General features: G+C 52.2%; 7 protein-coding genes across 7 annotated transcripts; 4 read left to right on the forward strand and 3 right to left on the reverse strand.

Annotated features, from left to right (window-relative positions):
• Nucleotides 1-316: 316 nt before the first annotated feature.
• Nucleotides 317-674, reverse strand: DJP1 (J domain-containing protein; the record flags this gene model as incomplete). Its single annotated transcript, XM_026753721.1, has 3 exons — nucleotides 317-410; nucleotides 466-509; nucleotides 569-674. Coding segments are annotated over 3 exons (244 nt in total), but the record flags the coding sequence as incomplete, so codon positions are not given.
• A 775-nt stretch (nucleotides 675-1449) lies between these two features.
• On the forward strand, nucleotides 1450-3056 carry erg9 (bifunctional farnesyl-diphosphate farnesyltransferase/squalene synthase; the record flags this gene model as incomplete). Its single annotated transcript, XM_026754037.1, has 4 exons — nucleotides 1450-1517; nucleotides 1609-2668; nucleotides 2719-2901; nucleotides 2952-3056. 4 exons carry the CDS (start codon nucleotides 1450-1452, stop codon nucleotides 3054-3056), a joined length of 1416 nt encoding a protein of 471 aa, XP_026610712.1.
• Nucleotides 3057-3915: 859 nt separating this feature from the next.
• Nucleotides 3916-4527, forward strand: CDV56_100806 (hemerythrin domain-containing protein; the record flags this gene model as incomplete). Its single annotated transcript, XM_026754425.1, has 2 exons — nucleotides 3916-4047; nucleotides 4096-4527. The coding sequence occupies 2 exons, from the start codon at nucleotides 3916-3918 to the stop codon at nucleotides 4525-4527; spliced, it is 564 nt and encodes a 187-aa protein (XP_026610713.1).
• Nucleotides 4528-5763: 1236 nt separating this feature from the next.
• On the forward strand, nucleotides 5764-6597 carry CDV56_101087 (A4/G1 family peptidase; the record flags this gene model as incomplete). Its single annotated transcript, XM_026754706.1, has 1 exon — nucleotides 5764-6597. One exon carries the CDS (start codon nucleotides 5764-5766, stop codon nucleotides 6595-6597), a length of 834 nt encoding a protein of 277 aa, XP_026610714.1.
• A 146-nt stretch (nucleotides 6598-6743) lies between these two features.
• On the reverse strand, nucleotides 6744-7402 carry CDV56_101229 (response regulator; the record flags this gene model as incomplete). Its single annotated transcript, XM_026754848.1, has 4 exons — nucleotides 6744-6944; nucleotides 6980-7120; nucleotides 7185-7320; nucleotides 7377-7402. The coding sequence occupies 4 exons, from the start codon at nucleotides 7400-7402 to the stop codon at nucleotides 6744-6746; spliced, it is 504 nt and encodes a 167-aa protein (XP_026610715.1).
• A 423-nt stretch (nucleotides 7403-7825) lies between these two features.
• CDV56_101392 (putative MFS transporter) lies at nucleotides 7826-9801 on the reverse strand (the record flags this gene model as incomplete). The annotated part of the gene is made up of 10 exons (XM_026755011.1): nucleotides 7826-7852; nucleotides 7898-8221; nucleotides 8265-8504; nucleotides 8552-8671; nucleotides 8723-8923; nucleotides 8978-9084; nucleotides 9128-9219; nucleotides 9277-9352; nucleotides 9399-9489; nucleotides 9535-9801. 10 exons carry the CDS (start codon nucleotides 9799-9801, stop codon nucleotides 7826-7828), a joined length of 1545 nt encoding a protein of 514 aa, XP_026610716.1.
• A 591-nt stretch (nucleotides 9802-10392) lies between these two features.
• On the forward strand, nucleotides 10393-12349 carry CDV56_101751 (putative extracellular lipase; the record flags this gene model as incomplete). Its single annotated transcript, XM_026755370.1, has 5 exons — nucleotides 10393-10709; nucleotides 10769-10917; nucleotides 10962-11034; nucleotides 11090-11261; nucleotides 11312-12349. 5 exons carry the CDS (start codon nucleotides 10393-10395, stop codon nucleotides 12347-12349), a joined length of 1749 nt encoding a protein of 582 aa, XP_026610717.1.
• Between the last annotated feature and the right edge of the window lie 753 nt (nucleotides 12350-13102).

Here is a 13102-nt window from a genome sequence, read left to right on the forward strand (position 1 = left end):
GGCTGGGGCTGGGACTGGGGCTGGGGCTGGGGCTGCGGTGCCAGCGGCATGGCTGGCTTCCCCTGTCGTGGCGGCGGCCGCCTTGGTCTCCTCGTCGTAGATATTGAGTTTCTCTTCCGCAGCTTCCGCCAGTTCTTCCTCCTCCATTTGCTGCATGGTGATGTCCATGGTTGCGGTCAGGTCCTTCATCAACGAGATTTCACCGATCAGATCGACAAACGCGCTGCCACCGAAGATCATGCTGAAGAACTCGGCCGGATCCTCTTCATCGCCTATCAGTATGGTTCAACGGCTCGATCACAGATGAACAACTCACCGAAACCGCCGCCCGGAACTGCATCTTCCTTTCCATATTTATCATAACGTTTTCGTAGCTCCTCATTGCTGAGAACTTGGTAGGCTTCTCCAATCTGATCGTACCAAGAGAGATTAGTATTATGCTTCCATATCTTCAAGCATACATACCGCCTGGAATCTCGCATGCGCAGTCTCATCGCCAGGATTCTTATCTAGTTGAGAGGTCAGGATCAAAAACAAGAACCCATGAAGACATGAGGAATAATCGCACCAGGATGGGTCACGATGGCCAGTTTCCGATAGGCCTTCTTAATTTCGAGTTCTGTGGCCGTGGGTGGCACGCCAAGGGCATCGTAGTAGGTAGTGTCTGCGACCATGATGACTTGCCGTCAATCAAGCCAGAGATGTGGTATGGTCCGTCCCCAAGGTCGCAAGCGTTGATAAGTTCAAGAGAAAATCAAGAGTTAAGCAGATCGTAAGACCTGCCAGACTAGTTGGCTGACCGAGGACAATAATAATTTTCTCTGCCTGATGAGTGCTCTCCGACAGCAGTTTCGTCATGGCGGGGGGAAGCAAAGCATCTGTCGGCCAAGGCCGCAGCCATGTATTTTATGTAAGGTACTGTCACAATTACCACCAGCCACACCAGGCAGAGGAGTAAAGAATGGGAAAACAATACTAAACTGGATGTCGAGAGGCGTAATACACGCGTAATGGTAGGAGCCTGCTGTGGATATGGTCTTTTCCCATGAATTTCCCCTTGACAGCCTCAGCCTCAGCCTCAGCCTCAGCCACTTCTTGTATTTGAACCATCCATCACTTCCGTTCTCTTTGTTCCCCCTTTTCGATATAATAACCTCCCATGATCCATCTCTCTCTTCTCTTCCCTCCTTGGTTTCACCCTCCCCTCCACTACTTTCCCTGTCTGTGAGATCCGTTTCCTCTTTCCTCTTTCCTCTTTTCTTTTTCCTCACTGCTCCTTTTTGTACATCTGTACACTACCTACTATCTTCACTGTACTTGTATCAAATCGCACTTGTTGATTCGCTTGTTGCTTTCCCCACATTCCCACTATTTTTTTTCTCTCGCTCAACATCCGTCTTTCCGTCCTCGCCTTTTTCGTTTCTTCCTCTTCCCTACAAATACCTCACCATGGGCGTTGCAGCAAATGCTTTTTACTACATCTTCCATCCCTCAGAATTGAGGTCGATACTTCAATGGTTGGTCTTGGCCTATAGCTTTGAGCACTTCTCCTTACCCTTGGTGTGTATGTGCCATTGCTTACGGACACCCTTTCGTCCTTTCTGATAGGAAGATCTGGCACAATCCTGTTCATGAGCGTGATGAATCGATTGAGTCAGAAACAACAAAGACATGCTTTAAGTTCCTGGATCAGACGAGCCGAAGCTTCAGCGCGGTGATCAAGGAGCTTCACCCAGAGCTCTTGCTTCCCGTGTGCATCTTCTACCTGACACTCCGTGGGCTGGACACCATCGAGGATGACACGTCGATTCCTTTGGAGACCAAGGAACCGCTTCTTCGTGGATTCAAAGATATCCTCGAGCAGGATGGCTGGACCTTCACTGGTAACCGGCCCGAGGAGAAGGACCGTGAGCTGCTGGTTCAGTTTCACAATGTCATCACCGAGTTCAAGAAGATGAAGCCTGCCTACCAGGCCATCATCAAGGATATCACGGACAAGATGGGCAATGGTATGGCTGATTATTGTCGCAAAGCTGCGCTGGACGATGCAAGCGTCAAGACAGTCGAGGATTACGACCTGTACTGCTGGTACGTTGCTGGCCTGGTCGGAGAAGGGTTGACTCGCCTCTTCGTTGAGGCCGAGTTCGGTAACCCGGCCTTGCTCAAGCGTGCCGAGCTGTACAAGTCCATGGGTCTTTTCTTGCAGAAGACCAACATTATTCGCGATATCCGTGAGGATTTCGACGACGGTCGACAGTTCTGGCCCAAAGAAATTTGGTCCAAGCACGTCACCAACTTTGAGGATCTCTTCAAGCCGGAGAATCGCGAGGCTGCACTGAACTGCAGCGCCGAGATGGTTCTCAACGCATTGGAACATGCGGAGGAGTGTCTCTTCTATCTTGCCGGTCTGCGCGAGCAGAGCGTCTTCAACTTTTGCGCCATCCCTCAGTCCATGGCCATTGCTACTCTTTCCCTTTGCTTCCGCAACCCCGCGATTTTTGAACGTAACATCAAAATCAAGAAGGGCGAAGCTTGCCAGTTGATGACGGAGTCGACGCAGAACCTGCGGATCCTCTACGAGGCCTTCCGTAGATACGCTCGTGAGATTCACAAGAAGAACACCCCGAAGGATCCCAATTTCCTCAAGATCGGCATTGCCTGTGCAAAGGTACGTGCCCTCCATTTCATCACCATTCGTTCAAGTTTTAACCGTCGCAGATTGAAAAATTCATCGAGACCATCTTCCCATCGCAATCGGCCGAAGAGGCCAACCGGCGTGTCTTGGGCCAAAAGTCCGAAGCTGAACAGGAGAAGGCCAGACTGGAGGCCGAAACCCGCAAAGATGTCCTCTTTATGATGGCTCTCATGGGCGTGATTGTAGTTTTTGTTTCTATTGTAATGGTATGTCTTATCGCTCCGTTCCAGTGTCATTATTTGCTCACAGCCATCAGATTGGATTCGCTTGGTATTTTGGTGCGCGCTTCGATCTTGCGTGGCAGGAACTCCGCAAGGGGAACTTCCGCCCACCCAAGCACATGCGTGACCGAGAGCTATAGCCTTGTATTTCTACGGAGTTACGACCTTCACCTGTGCAATTTTGATATCCAGATTATTACTAACCCTGCAGACGACTTCTTCTTCGTTTACTTACCATGTCAGTCTTGCAGAGATACTTTTACCTAATGCTACCTTTTAATTTTCTTTCTCTCTCCCGAGTGTCTACCTACGGCTGCTCTAGCTGTTGGTCTAGTCGACCTTGCCTAGCACGGATGTCAAATTGCAATCCAGCCCTTTCATGACTGTGGTTGTGCCGAAGAAGTGCTGATATTGAGTGGAGATTTATCTCTTTGACCAGTGACGTACTAGATGTGTGTCTTGCAATGTTCAGTTTTGCTGAACGTTGAGATGGCATACGTCCATTGAGGATCTGGGACATTCCATTGTAACTAGTATAGTTTTAGCATTCTGAATGTACGTTTCGATGATTATACTTGGTTCTTGTGCCTCTGGCCTCTTGTAAAAGTAGTCTGAGCGGGTTTATCAAGACGCTCTGATCTGGTAACAGTCGCTGTGTCTGTAGCACACTATCTGGATAGTAGGACCTTTTCATTTGTTCCCGCAGTGTGGAATAGATATTTGTCAGGTATTTGTAATGTGCATTACTTGTTTGCCGATGATCCTGATTCGCAGCGTCTTCTTCCATCCCCACCTTCGAGAGATATACAACGCAGGGGAGAAAAGCTCTATTCTACGAGATATATCGACTGCTTCTCGGACACGCGCTCATTTAGATCCTTGACGTCAATGAGAAGGCTTCGAATCATCCAGAGTCCATCTTTTCTCCACCTCCGTCCAGTACGACGTGTTCACAGAGCAATTTTCCCTGTAGCAACCCGGTATCAACCATTCTCAGTAATGGGGCAGAAAAAGCATCAAGCATCCCCGGACTCTAGCAGTCAACCAAATGGAAACAATGAACCGCTACCCCCGCTCTCACCGAAAGACTTCCGCACCTACAACCGAATGGCGGAGCAAATGGACCAATTCGTACGCCCCCCTACCCTCACCATTCAAACCAACTAACAGCAACAACAGCACAACCACTTCCGCCTAACCTGGAACCAACTCCAAGACGCCTGCACCAGCACAGGCAAAAGACCCGGCGGGCTCTCCCCGCGCCAACTCATCATGGCCGGGCTCAGCTTCTGTTCGCAGCTCGACTTCCACCACTCCATCGAAGAGCAGCATATCTTCCCCGTGCTCGCGAAACGGATGCCCGAGTTCCGTCGCGAGCTGGCGCTCCTCACGCAGCACAGGCAGATCCACAAGGGTCTGGAGAAGCTGGAGGGGTATCTGACGAAATGCCGGAGCGGCGAGGTTGATCTGCAGCGGGAGGAGATGAAGCGGCTCATGGATGGGTTTGGGGAGGTGCTGTGGAGGCATTTGGATGAGGAGGTGAGGACGCTGGGGGCGGAGAATATGCGGAGGTACTGGGGTTTACAGGAGGTGGCGGGGCTTCCTATGTGATTTCTGGTTTCGGTTTACGGGTTTATAAGTGGATGTTCGTGTTGGCTGTTTTGGCGGGCTGTGTTGTGGTAAGTTTCTGGCGGTGATTTTGATAGACGGCTAAATGTATTTAGATCAGCATATACAGTGCTCATTCTGCAATCAACAATTTTGATTGGCAATTGTGCTTTTCTGATCTCGTCAGCGGAATGTGTTCGAAAGTCGAAACTTGCATTATTCGATTATCATCCAGGTCATCTCGATGTGTGTTTGGGAGCATCCCTCGATACCTACCGCCGGACATGATGACCGCTACTGATCAGCTTCAGCTTGCAAGAAACACCCCTACTGCGAGGTCTTCTTCAGCCAGGGTACCGAGGACGTCATCCAGTCATGAGAGCGAACTTTATACTTGGCGGAAGTAGAATACCATCGGCCTTGACGCAGGTCTGTCCGTCCCCGGGCGAAGGGCTAATTGGTGGGACGTTTTCGGTCGGCCATCGATATGCACCTTACATTCCTCAGCTAGGGATCGTCCGCCTGATATACAGTACACAGTACACAGTATCGGCCGGGGGCCTGCTTCAGTGTTTGCAAACACCCCTTGCGGCGGGAGGAATGCGGCCAACCCACTTTCAGCGGTTTTGGTACCTGATGTTCTCGTCACTTTACCTGGACTGTCACAAGGCACAGGGCACTTGCATGGCGTCATTGTTGTTGTGAGGATATTCAAGTCTACTGACTATTTGCTTCGGCTGATCGTCCGTCCGCCTGATCGTGGATACTACGTCCATGGAGTGGTGTCAATATACTACGAGAAACGAGGCAGCCCAGGCAATGGATCAAGCCAACGGCAAATATTGACTGTTTACTCTGGCAGCGGACATGCGAGCGCTGATCCAGTCTGACCCATTGCTTGTTGACGCACGCGGATAGAGGCAGATCTTGTTCTGGAGTCTCATCCCGTCCTGGATAGTCGATCATACTTGATTCCGTCAGTGACATGATCATTTGCGAGGGTCAGATAGAGGCTCGGAATGCTTGCGCGTCCTCTTCAGGTCAGTTCCTGGCGAACAGCTCACGAAGGAGTCAGATGAGGTTATTTTCGGCCTGCTGCTCTGGCCCAACCGCATGCGACTCTTTCAGCGAGGGTATTAAAGAGCCAGAACGCCACATCGACGCAGCGGACTACGGCGGGAAAGAGTAGAGTATCGTCTGCCCTCTTCGAGTGACTCCGCCTTATCTTCCCTATACGCCATGAAGCTCTCAACCAGCATCGTCGCTGCGGCCTTGCTGGCCGGCAGTGCCCTGTCCGCCCCAAGCAGCCGTTCCCTGCACCGTATCCGTGCCCGGGCCCTGGCCCGACAATCTCACCCCATGGACGACACCGGCGCTGCCGCCGCCGCGGACCCAAACACAGAGTACCGAACGGCCGCGGCAAACGTCTCCTACAGCAAGAACTGGGCGGGCGCCGTGCGCGAGCAGCCACCCCCGTCGGCAACCTACACCGCGGTGGCGGCGACCATCACCATCCCCGAAGCGACGGCCGTGGCCGGCGTGACGGGCACGCAAGCCAGCTCGGCCTGGGTGGGCATCGACGGCGACACGTACGCGAGCGCGATCCTGCAGGCCGGGGTGGACTTCTACGTCGAGGCGGACGGGACACACAGCTACGACGCGTGGTACGAGTGGTACCCGGACATTGCGTACGACTTCAACCTCGCGGTCAACCGCGGGGACGTCCTCGTCGTCAAGGTGGAGAGCAAATCGCCCAGCCAGGGCGTGGCCATCATCGAGAACCAGACGAGTGGGCAGACGGTGACGAAGACGCTGACGGCGCCGGCGGCGACTGCGACGCTGGCGGGCCAGAATGCGGACTGGATCGTCGAGGACTTCCAGTACGGGGATGGCATGGTGCCGCTGGTTGATTTCAACAGCGTGGTGTTTTCGGGGACGGTGGCGAAGGCTGGCGGGAAGTCATATGGGGTTAGTGATGCGACGATCATCGAGATGGAGCAGAATGGGAAGAGGAGGACGCGGACGACGATCCTGAGCGATTCCAAGCTTGAAGTTGATTACGTCCGGGATTAGCCAGGCCAGTCCCAGCCACAGTCCACGGAGTACGGAGTTCTACGGTTTTTGAGTTTGGCGTATGGCTACCTGTTATATCTATACCTCTTCATTGTCATCATACAGTACAGTCAATATCCACTGTCCACATACCCTGAAACCAAAAATCAAAGCAAAGACCTAGGCCCCCTATACCCCCTCAACGGCATCGGCCCCCAAGCCGGCCGAAACCCAACGCCTCCAGCCCCAGCCCCAGCCCCAGCCTTAGCCTCAGGAACAGGGACAGCACCCGGCAAGACACCGGTAGAACCCTCTCCCTCCTCGACCAAAACAACAGCATCGGCTTGACATGACTCACCCTTACCGGCCTGTGCAGATAACCATCGAACCCACGCCCCCTTACAAAGGCCTCGCGATCCAGACGGACACCATGCGCCCCAACCGCGATGATGGGCGCAGTCCGGAGAACCGGGTTGGAGGCGAACGGCGGCTGGGTGCGGATGATGGATGCTGCGGAGATGCCATCAAGGACTGGCATTTGGAGCTGATTCCTGCGTCAACTTTTGTCTACGATTCTGGGGCGATTTGTTGTGGTGGGCTTGGCTTACGTCCATGAAGATGAGATCTGGGGGAGGGTTTGCTGGGTTGGAGAGGTAGGATAGGGCCTCCTGGCCGTTGAAGACTGTTGCGACGGTGCAGTTGAACCTGGAGAGGAGTTTGGTCATGAGTTTTTGGCTGATGGGGCTGGGGGGGTGGTTAGTTGACTTGGGTTGGATGTGGTGGGAAGGGATGGAACGTACTTGTCGTCGACTGAGAGGATGTGCATTTTGATTGATTCGGCTTGTTGTTGTAGGCTGAGGTGAAGAAAGCTACTTTGATATCAAGATTCAAGGCAAGGTTGATGGTTGATAAATGACGATGAGGCTGAATGATAACTAGTGAGGGGTTGGCATGGTTGATTGGGCGGGTTGCATGTCTTAAAATAGGGAGGATCATTTCTACAGGAGAATTGTCTAGGCTGCAGTTACTGCCTATTAATTAACAGCTTGTCTTGTCTTGATGTCTAGTGTCAACCCTGGCAGCTGGAGGTTTGATAGTGGCTGTATGCAGACAAAGGATAAGACCCACAACAGTGATCTAGGCTTCACATCTACACAGAACCGCGCAAGCAAATCATCAGTGAAAGAATCCAGAATAGCTGATGAAACAGGATATCCGTCACACATCCTCTGGACCGTCCTTCTGTAGGCTAGACGACATATCGAAACCGAGGATTCTATCACCGTCAGCAACTGCTACCCTCAGCTTGCAAGCAACATACCTCGAAATCCGTCAAGTCCGCCAGAACCTGCTCATCTCCAGGCGCGTCAGCGCCCTCAGCGTCTCGCCGCGTATTTCGTCTGATCAACAACACTCGTAAGGCTATAGTGCACGCCATCTGGCCCAGCGCACATGCCAGAATGAGCTTGCATCCGGTCGCGTAGACGGGTGCTTCTTCAGCCAGGAAGGCATGCGGACCGACGATGTTTCCCACGCAGTATGCGAGGAAAACGAGGGCGGTTGCGGTGACTCGTTTGGTGTAGCCGCCTGTGTTGCTCGAGGGCATTTGGAGGCAGAGGACGAGGGAGGTAACATATGACCCGATCTATTTGGTCAGGTAAACTTGGAAAGAAATCCGGTCGACTTACGATGTAGTAGCCAAAGAGGACCCCGTAGCGATTGGTTCGCGGCAGCTGCCAGAGTAGACACACGCCGATCACGGTGGGTATGAGGTAGATGACCATGATGATTGTGCGGATATTCTTGAAGCGCGAGGAGAGGTAGGTCCCTGAAAGAATAAAGAAGACCTGGAACGCTCCTTGTGGAATGCCTAGGGCTGTGGTCAGGAGAGGACTGGAGACCAGTCCTTTGATGATAAGTTTGCCAAACTGCCAAATAATGAGTAGAACTCTTAAACGGCAGAGTGAAGACGTACATTAGCAACACCTCCGTTACTCGTCTCATTGAACAAGACAAAAAGGAACGCGAGCCAGACTTGGGGATCGATGAATGCCTCTCGGATCTGGTACCACTTGATCGAACGGTTGAGAATGCCCTGGAAAGTTTAACTGCACGGATTCTGTACATCGCACACTGAGGCACATACCGTCTGGTTCTGCTTTCCTCTTCCGATAAGCAGTATTTTTTCCTCGATCGTGAATCGCTTGGCGGACAGAATGCTGTTTGGAAGGAAGAGGAGCAAAATGCCTCCCCAGAGCACCGTGACACCGCCACAGATGAGGAACACTGCTCTCCAGACAGGAAACCCATGTAGCTGGCCAATAGCAAACGTTATCAAGCCACCGAGCTTGAGCACAGTCAGATACGCTATCCAAGGCAATCCAGGGAAATGACGGCTCACCATTGATCCAATGCCATTGCAGCAGTAGAAACATCCAGCTCGGAAAGGCTGTTCCTGCCGCAGATACCACATGGCAACGATCATCATGAAGCAGGGAGTAATCGGGGCTAAGACGTCAGCTATTTGCAGCGACTATTCGTGATATAATACCTTCAAAGCAACCGAGGAGAAAGCGGCAGATAGCCATGCCGGTGAAATTGTTGCAGCTGGCCGTTATCATGAGGACTGCTCCCCAGGCGACACTAGCAAAATGTCAGTGCAATGCAAGCAGAGGATTGACATTGAGGAGCCAAGCCTACACAAAACATGAGATTACAGTTCCGACGGGAAGTCGCTGGGCAATAATATTCGCAGGATACTCCCAGAAGAGATAACCTGTATCATCAGCCTGAGGGTGACCGTCAGGGGTGAGGAAGAATACCGAAGTAGAAAATGCTGGCGAGCCAGCTATACTCATTACTATCGATGTGGGCATCTTTGAAAAGATCAAAGACTGCACTGTAGGAGAGGGCCTATAACATTTAGTATTCCCTTTAGACCGCGTACGGGAAACTCACCTGCTTGTCGATATATTGCAAGGCGTATGTACCACAGAGAAGAGGCAGAAGAATCAAATCAACCCGCCTTCTAATCCTCCGAGATTTAACGGGATCATCGAGCATCTCCTGAAGTTGGGAATGTGAAATGCCATGCTCTCGCAGGAAAAGCTCGGCCTCGTCCAGCGAAGAAATGTGACCATTCTCAATGTCCCCCTCCTTGCCGGAGATGGTTGCTAGGATTGTGTCGTTCTTGTCTTCGTCAGTCTTCTTCTTCTCAAGCAGCATTTTGATGAAGTAATGTTCGGATATGCTCTGGCACGCTTACGGAGTCTCGGTTGCTGTCCGCTACGTCTTCCCTGGTACTTATACCAAGCAACCCCGCTTCGAAGTACAGGGGTTGACTGCATGATAACGCCTGTCTCTGAGGTGCAGGAGTCCATGCCAGGAGTTCAGTTGTAACTCTTTCTGCTTTTCAGCTTATTGATACTCGGAATGGAAATCTAGTCGACCGTATGCTGCCTGATACCGATATGGTGGTAATCACCAATGAACGTGATGAACAGGACTGCTGGTAGAAATCGAGACGGACCTTGTCCGCAGCTCTATCTATGGCGTCAAGGTCTCGAAAGAAAGGAATGATTACTCCAACTGATCGACCTCGTATCTTGACCGTTGTTGGAGATGCCGTTGCCGTCAAAGATAAGCCGTGTGGGGGCAATCCACTGTGGAGTCACTCTGATGAGGAGTCGAGCATCGTGGCGACTGGTGGAGAAGTGGAGAGCACAGAATGACAGGGATATAGTAGCATATGCGCTGCTGAATTGATAAGAGATTGACGTTCGTTCTCCGAATTCTGAAAGGCTACTGACCGACAACATGTTTTCCTCTCACAGACTTGTACTCCTGGCTGCTTTGCCTGTCATCCTACTACTCCTTCACCAGGGATATATACGTTTCTCAATACAGAGCCCACTTCTGTCATGGCTCCCGGACACTGTACTGGATGCTGTCATTGCTCGACCAACCGTCCAACTCCGCCAAGGTATCGTGGTGGGAACGAGATTGTCCGACTCTCTGCGACAACCAGTTGATGCATTCCGAGGAATTCCTTATGCTCTCCCTCCGACTGGCGATAGGAGATTCCGCAGGGCAGTCGCTGTGGGCTCCTCGAACGACACCATTGACGCGAGTCGGTTCGGTCCACGGCAAGTGATCTACCTTATCGTAACTAGTATGGATGCTGATCAAGCAGATGCCCCGGTAAACAACTATTGAAAGTTCCTGGTGATGCCACCATTTCGGAGGACTGCTTGACGGTGAACGTGTTTCGTCCTCATGGCGCAAAAGGCAGATTACCCGTCGCGGTGTACGTGCATGGCGGTGCTTATAACCGTGGCACGGGTGAGTCTCAATCAAATAAATATGAACAAGTCTGACGAGAATAGCTTCAATGCATAACACCGCATCAATGGTGGGATGGTCAGAGAAACCATTCGTTGCAGTGAGTTTCAACTATCGGTGAGTTGTCGCGCAAGGGCTGTCGCAATGGAACTCGGCTGAGGAATCATTCTAGTATCGGCGCGCTGGGATTCCTTCCTTCGACTATGTCAGCACAGGAGGGCATACTCAATCTCGGGCTGCATGACCAGATCCTTGCCTTCAAATGGGTCCAGGATAATATCGAAGCGTTTGGAGGGGACCCCTCGCAAGTGACACTCATCGGCCTGTCCGCAGGAGCACACTCGGTATGATGCCTTTAGAGATATCCGGAGACCAGTACTGATATCAGTCGTAGATCGCACACCATATCATGAACTATGACCTTGGCACCTCCCTGTTCCATCGAGCCGTCATCGAGTCAGGCGCGGCAACCTCGCGCGCCGTGCACCCATACAACGCCCAACTACACGAAACCCAATTCCAAGAATTCCTCACAGAGGCTGGCTGTAGCGACAGACCGCAGTCCGACATAATCAACTGCCTGCGCAGTCAACCATCCCCAACCGTCATCAACGCCTCCTTCACCATCTTCAACCGATACAACCCCTCCGTCCGCTGGGCCTTCCAACCCGTCATCGACGGCGCCCTCATCAAGCGCCGCCCAATCGACGCCTGGCACTCAGGGAAATGGAACAAAATGCCCATCCTGACGGGCTTCAACACAAACGAAGGAACATACTACGTCCCGTCCGCGATGTCGCAGTCCTCCCAATTCACAAGCTTCTTCCGCACCTTGCTCCCCGCCTACTCGGACGAGGATATCAAAACCATCGACGACCTCTACCCAGACCCCGCGGTGTATCCGTCCTCACCATATCTCGAAACTAGAAGCATACCCGTCGGTCCGCAGTATAAGCGCGTCGAAGCCGCATATGGTCATTACGCGTATGCCTGCCCGGTGCGGCAGACGGCGACTCTCGCCTCGGCGGGGCAGGAGGAGCCCGTGTTTCTGTATCGCTGGGCGCTGAACAAGACGGTTCAGGGGGGCGCGAATCATGGTGATCAGATGGCGTATGAGACGTTTAATCCGGAGGTGCGAGGCATTTCGAGGAGTCAGGAGGAGATTGCGGGGACGTTTCATGCGTACATCACTTCGTTTATTGTGACTGGGGATCCGAACGCGTTGGGGGGACGGTATGAGAATCGCACGGTGTGGAAGCCTTACGATGCCTCATTGCCATCTAGACGCAAAATCATGGTCTTTGAAGAAGGGAATGATGAGCGTGCTGGTGGAAGTGGCAAGGGTGTCGCGGCGCAGTTGGTGGAGGATGAATGGAGTCGAAGAGAGTGTGGCTTTTGGTGGGCCAAGGCCGGTATATCAGACTTGAGATAAGGTGTTGTGAGGGAGAGTTGTATATGAGAACGAGCGACGAGAGAACGGAGCAGTTATGCTATCAGCAGTGACTGCGACACCAGACGCAGTCTCTGCCCACTCTATACTTGTTTGAAAGTAAGCTTGGCCCCGGCTACAGGTTGAAGGCCACTGGCGAGTCTCAGCGACTCGCTACACTATATTTGGCCTGAGAGAATTGGATATGGCTCTCAATTGACGCTTACATTGGCTGTGGGTAAGATTTCTGGTCTACGAAGCTAGCTACATGCTCTGTGGGCTACCGGAACCTCTCCCAGATGTCAATAGGCGTCATCGCGCCCTGGTTGCCATGTTTCTATAAATGTAGAGATTTTGTATGCCTGGAAGCTTAGCAGCGCTCCTCTCAAAACTAGCGACGTGGGTTCTGTATACGCCAATGGAATCGTTATATAGTAGCGAGGTCGCGATCACCGTAAGAAATGAATATGTTTGCATTCTACTGTGTGTCTGAGGTTCGAGGGTAAGAACTTCGACTTCGTAGCCCCAACACACATGCAAGCAAGAACATATCGCCAGTCCTCGGAGTATTTCTATTCGGAACTGGATTCCGGATTCTCGAGCCCAGGAAACCCGATATAGCGAGATGTGGAGAGCGCAATCTCTGGCTGTTTCTGGGAGATAAAACGGATTTGCCTATTTGAAAGGAGGGCTGTACTGATGGAAAACCACACAGGAGCTGTCTTGATGTCAATCTTCTGAAGGTGCGATCGAGTC

The sequence above is a fragment of the Aspergillus thermomutatus genome, assembly GCF_002237265.1.
Source record: "Aspergillus thermomutatus strain HMR AF 39 chromosome Unknown NODE_284, whole genome shotgun sequence".
Classification (NCBI taxonomy): Eukaryota; Fungi; Ascomycota; class Eurotiomycetes; order Eurotiales; family Aspergillaceae; genus Aspergillus; species Aspergillus thermomutatus.